Genomic DNA, 5,366 nt, shown 5'->3' with positions numbered 1-5,366 from the left:
CCGCGACCAATCACCGATTTGTGCGCCAAATTTAAATATCAGCCTCATGCACGTCACTGACAGCGTGGGAAAATTCTCCTGCACTCAGCGCTTCAGCGTGAGAATTCTCCCACGCTGTCAGTGACGTGCATGAGGTGAGCCGAGTTCATTGTCAGCTCATCTGGATGCCGTCAAAGCGAGACACTGAGGAGCGCAAGCATGCCTGCGCTTCTAAGTCTCTGCGGCATGGCAAGCTGGATGGCAGCGTTCTGCTGCGGTCCAGCCTGTCATCTCGATGTAGCAGAGCTGGAGCTGTCCTGGGAACCATGGAAAGGTAAGGATGATGTTGCTTTATTATTTTATTTTTATTGCAGGAGATCGTTGGCTTCAGCTGGAATGGGCGTGGTGGTAAGTATGGTTTAATTTAGAACAATAAAGGATTGTGTCTTTATTTCAATTAAAGGACTTTATTCTGGGTGTTTGTGTTTTTTTGTAACTTTGACTATGGGGTTAGTAATGGGGGTGTCTTATAGACGCCTCTCCATTACTAACCTGGGCTTGATGTCAGCTGGCATTATAAGCTGACATCAACCCCAGCCCTATTACCCACTGCCACCGCTACAGGGCAGTGGGAAGAGCGAGGCTAAGTGCCAGAATTGGCGCATCCTATGGATGCGCCATTTCTGGGGCGGCTGACGGCTGGTGTTTCTAGCCTGGGAGGGGGCCAATATTCATGGCTCCCTTCCTGAGCTATTAATATCAGCCCCCAGCTGTCTGCCTAGCCTTTGCTAGCTATTAAAATAGGGGGGACCCCACGTCATTTTTTGGGGGGGTCCCCCATTTTAATAGCCAGTAAAGGCTAGGTATTCCGCTGGGGGCTGATATTAGTAGCCTGGGAAGCTCCGTGGGTATTACCCCCTTCCCAGGCTTCAAACATCTGCCCCAGCTGTCTGCTTAACCTCCGCTAGAGACTAAAATTAAGGGGAACCCCACGCCAATTTTTTTTTTAATAAATTCTTTATTTTAACACTAAATGACAAGTACAGTAACCAACACTGTCACTGTACTTCTTATATATGTGACTGACATGTTTCTATCTATCTAATCTATGTGTGATGCTCTATCTTTCTGTTATAAATTGTCTGGTACAGATGCTGATTTGCCGGCCGGCTTTTTTAAAGAGACGGTGCATGAAAACACTAATATTTTTTTTAATAAATCCTTTACACTAAATGACAAGTACAGTAAGCAACACTGTCACTGTACTTCATATATATGTGACTGACATGTTTCTATCTATCTAATCTATGTGTGATTCTTTATTCTTTCTATTCTAAATTGTCGGGTACTGAATTGCCGGCCGGCTTTTTTAAAGAGATGGTGCATGAAAACACTATTATTTTTTTTAATAAATCCTTTACACTAAATGACAAGTACAGAAACCAACAATATCACTGTACTTATTATATATGTGATTGGCATGTTTATATCTATCTATGTGTGAAGCTCTATTCTTTCTGTTATAAATTGTCGGGTACCGCTGCTGAATTGCCGGCCGGCTTTTTTAAAGAGACGGTGCATGAAAACACTATTATTTTTTTTAATAAATCCTTTACACTAAATGACAAGTACAGTAACCAACACTATCACTGTACTTATTATATATGTGATTGGCATGTTTATATCTATCTATGTGTGAAGCTCTATTCTTTCTGTTATAAATTGTCGGGTACCGCTGCTGAATTGCCGGCCGGCTTTTTTAAAGAGACGGTGCACGAAAACAGTATTATTTTTTTTAATAAATCCTTTACACTAAATGACAAGTACAGTAAGCAACACTGTCACTGTACTTCATATATATGTGACTGACATGTTTCTATCTATCTAATCTATGTGTGATGCTCTATTCCTTCTTGTCTAAATTGTCGGGTACCGGTGTATGCCGCTGCTGAATTGCCGGCCGGCTTTTTTAAAGAGAGTGTCTTCTGAGCAGTTTGTCAGCTTTTGGGCACCTTTGAAGGTGTTTTCTATGTGTTTCTATGTGTTTTTGTTTGCCTGCCATTGGTTTTAACGGTGTTCGACGGTGTTCTAAGGTGTTCGACGAACCGAACCGAACCCGAACACTACGGGGGTGGCTCAACACTATATATGACCTAATGAAGAGAATAGCTTCCTGGATGCCTACAGTGCTCACATGCAACCAATTGTATTGCTTTACAGTGGAAGATACTACCAAAAGAGAAAAATCTGACTCTTTGATTATGCTGCAAATTGCATAAAAGGAGTATGGAAATGAATAGTGTTAAGCGAGCATGCTCGACACTGCTCGGTACTCGCCCGAGCATCTCACTACTCAGGATGTTCAGCGAACACCGAGCATTTCCGGGTTACTCGGGCGGGAGCTCGGGTCTCCGCCCTGCACATTTTCCGCAGCCATGTTGTTTGTGAGCATTACAGTGATTGGCTGGCCGCACAGCATCACCTCGAGTATTTAACACTAGGACTACTGGACTCGTGACCCCGCCTAGAACTACTGAAAGGAGTCATTTTGACTCCTTGCTTGTTTTCGTTTATTTTTAGAGTTTCATTTGTGGTTATTTATTAATAATTATATTTTTTGTAATGTATTATTATTGTGAGATCCAACAGTAATGCTTTTGATTGTTTTTTTTCTGCTTTTCTTATTTTTCTACAGAAAATAACAATAATTATAATAGACGTTTTTCAAACATTTTTTTTTATTCAAGTGCACACATATAAACAACAACTGAAGAACAAAAAGCAGAGAAAATGTAGGTGGAGGAGCATAAAAATGAAAATATGGCGCAGAATTCACCTTCTAAACATTTGCTGTTTCGCATTTTAGGCATTGCCTTTGATTTATGGCAGTACATTGCCCACACAAAGACTTACCACAAGTCTTACAATTTCCGACAGATCTATTTTTCTTGCACTTTTCTTTGATCTGGCAAAATTTTGTTTGAACCATCACTTCTGAGCATGTAGAAACTTGGGACGTGGAACCCTTTTCCCTATCTGTGACATAAGGACCACTCAACTCTCTCACAAGCGTTTGCAAAAATGCCTTGCGTGACATTTTTTGGTGGGTAATCTCCTTGAATATTATCCATGCATTTATACCCGCAAAGTCTAAGGCATTTTCAAATGCATGAACAGGCCATCTCCTTGTGCATGTTCGTGTGGTATATTTTCGTGCCATCTGATCCACTACATCTACTCCATATTTTGTTTCATTGTAAAACTTTACCGTTTCTGGAGTTTTTTTAGCGGAATCAGACGCAACAACAACATCTGGATGGACGGAACTCAAAATGACAACATTTTTGTTGGGCTTTCCTTGATATACTGTAAGTGTAAAATTGTCTTCATTTCTAAACACTTTAGTGTTGTACAATTCCTCTTTCATGGATTTTATTTCTTTAGGCACTTCTCGCCTTATCTTGTTCAGTGTTCCCACGATGGTTGTTCCTTTGCTTTTTAGCTGTTTAGCTAATTTTACTGAAGTAAAATAATTATCGGTTGTAACATTGCGACCTTTTTCAAAAACGGGTCCAATAACTTCATTACCACATGGTCAGCTAAACGGTCCTCAGCACGGCGTGTGTCATCTTTGCCTAGATAAGGGAAGCCATTTGCCAGATATTTGCTCCTCTTATCAACAGCTAGCCAATATTTGTGGCCATATTTATCTGGTTTGGAAGGCATGTACTGCGTGAATGGACACCTAGTTTTGCTTGGGAAAAGTTGCTCATCCACCGTTATGTATGGGCCAGGTTTGTAACACGCAATACAATTTTCAATAAACCTGTCCCACACAGTAGAAAATAGAGCAAACTTGTCCGTTTGCAGTCTCTCCGATCGAGTAGATTTCTCATCAAATCTGAGAAACCTCATAATTTCAACAAAGCGGTCCCTAGACATTGTCGCTTTGCAAAACGGTATTCCCCAGTCATTACACCAAATACTGCTAATCGAGTGACGGTTCGTGCCAGATATTCCACGAGCATAGAATATCGCAATGAATGCATCTAGCTCCTCATCAGATAGAGTAAACTCTAAATTATTGTTCCTGCATGCTTCTGCAAGCGTACAGTTCTTTATATGTGTCAATATATATGAATCAAAAAATAAACGCCATGCGCTCAAAGGACTATCGATAATTATATTTCTTCTGGCGTATCCTGTAGGGCCAGGTGCTTCTCGAAGAATATTTTGGCTGTCACGCCTACCAGGCAAGTGTTCTCCAATTTCAACAGGTTTCCATTGAATACCATCCGCTGAAACTAGTATTCCTTCAGATTCGCCTTCTCTGGTGTTTGTTGTTGCATTACCTTCGCCGCCATCGTTATCTGTTGTTCTTTCATTTCTGGGACGTTTTGCTGATTTTTTCTGTCCACGACCAGGAGGATGGTCACGAGGCAACATAACTGCATGAGCCCGATCGCCAGTTGATGTGCTTGGAATATCTGTAAAAAAGTTGATGAATATTTAGAATTTTTGTTTTGTAAGGTTCCGTGCACACTGGCTGGATTAGCGGCGGAATATCCGACCGGATATTCTCACCACAATCCGGCCCGTACCTGCCCGCTCAGGTACAGAGCGGAGTTTCATACCTGAAGCTCCGCTCCGAACCCCGGGCTGGAGCCGCTGTCTGGGACGGAGCCGTTCTCGCGCGTAAGCAAGCGCTGCTCTGTCCCTGACAGCGGCTCCAGCCCGGGGTTCGGAGCGGAGCTTCAGGCATGAGCGGGCAGGTACGGCCTGTATTGCTGCAAGAATATCCAGATGGCTATTCAGCCAGAATTCTGCTAGTGTGCACAGGCCCTAACTCAGTGTGTGGAAGAACAAATAAATACACATAACTACTTACCTTCTGGATTTGTTCCTTCTGAGTCTTCAGATTCACTTGATATGTTCTGAGGAATGAAATCTTCATCACTGTCAGAATCAAATACATGTTCCTGCAATTTGGATTCCGATTCATCCTCCGGTATGGATTGCAAAGTAGCCAGAATATCCTGAGGCTTTATCAAACATCTTCTCTCCATATTCCTCACAAATTCCATAATTCTATATAGTTCCCTGCTGAAAAATAGAAATGAAATGAAAACTAAAAGAAATAATAACTGTTCTGCCACCTTCAAAAGTAGGTGGGCTGAATCAGTTGACAGACAGCTAAACTATTTCATAACAATTCATACCTGTATGAGTCTTCAGAGCTCGTATGTCTGCGTCTGTTCTCTTTGTCTCTTCAGCTGAACTGAAAGTAAAGTTACTATCCAGAATACTGTCTCCTGCTAGGACCTTAGAAAAACACCACCCTTCATGAGCATAAGATAAGAGCCTAGAGTAAACAAGCTATTTTGTTC

General features: G+C 41.8%; 1 protein-coding gene across 1 annotated transcript; it reads right to left on the bottom strand.

Annotated features, from left to right (window-relative positions):
• Nucleotides 1-2,834: 2,834 nt before the first annotated feature.
• Nucleotides 2,835-5,063, bottom strand: LOC141155510 (uncharacterized). The gene is made up of 2 exons (XM_073642377.1): nt 4,868-5,063; nt 2,835-4,466 (listed from the first exon to the last, which is right to left on the bottom strand). The coding sequence occupies exons 1-2, from the start codon at nt 5,061-5,063 to the stop codon at nt 3,496-3,498; spliced, it is 1,167 nt and encodes a 388-aa protein (XP_073498478.1). The 3' UTR covers nt 2,835-3,495.
• Between the last annotated feature and the right edge of the window lie 303 nt (nt 5,064-5,366).

Source organism: Phyllobates terribilis, unplaced genomic scaffold (assembly GCF_046119375.1).
Source record: "Phyllobates terribilis strain yellow unplaced genomic scaffold, ASM4611937v1 Scaffold_7__3_contigs__length_470593459, whole genome shotgun sequence".
Taxonomy (NCBI): Eukaryota; Metazoa; Chordata; class Amphibia; order Anura; family Dendrobatidae; genus Phyllobates; species Phyllobates terribilis.
The sequence above is the reverse complement of the archived record's forward strand: the minus strand, read 5'-3'. Positions and strand labels throughout refer to the sequence as shown.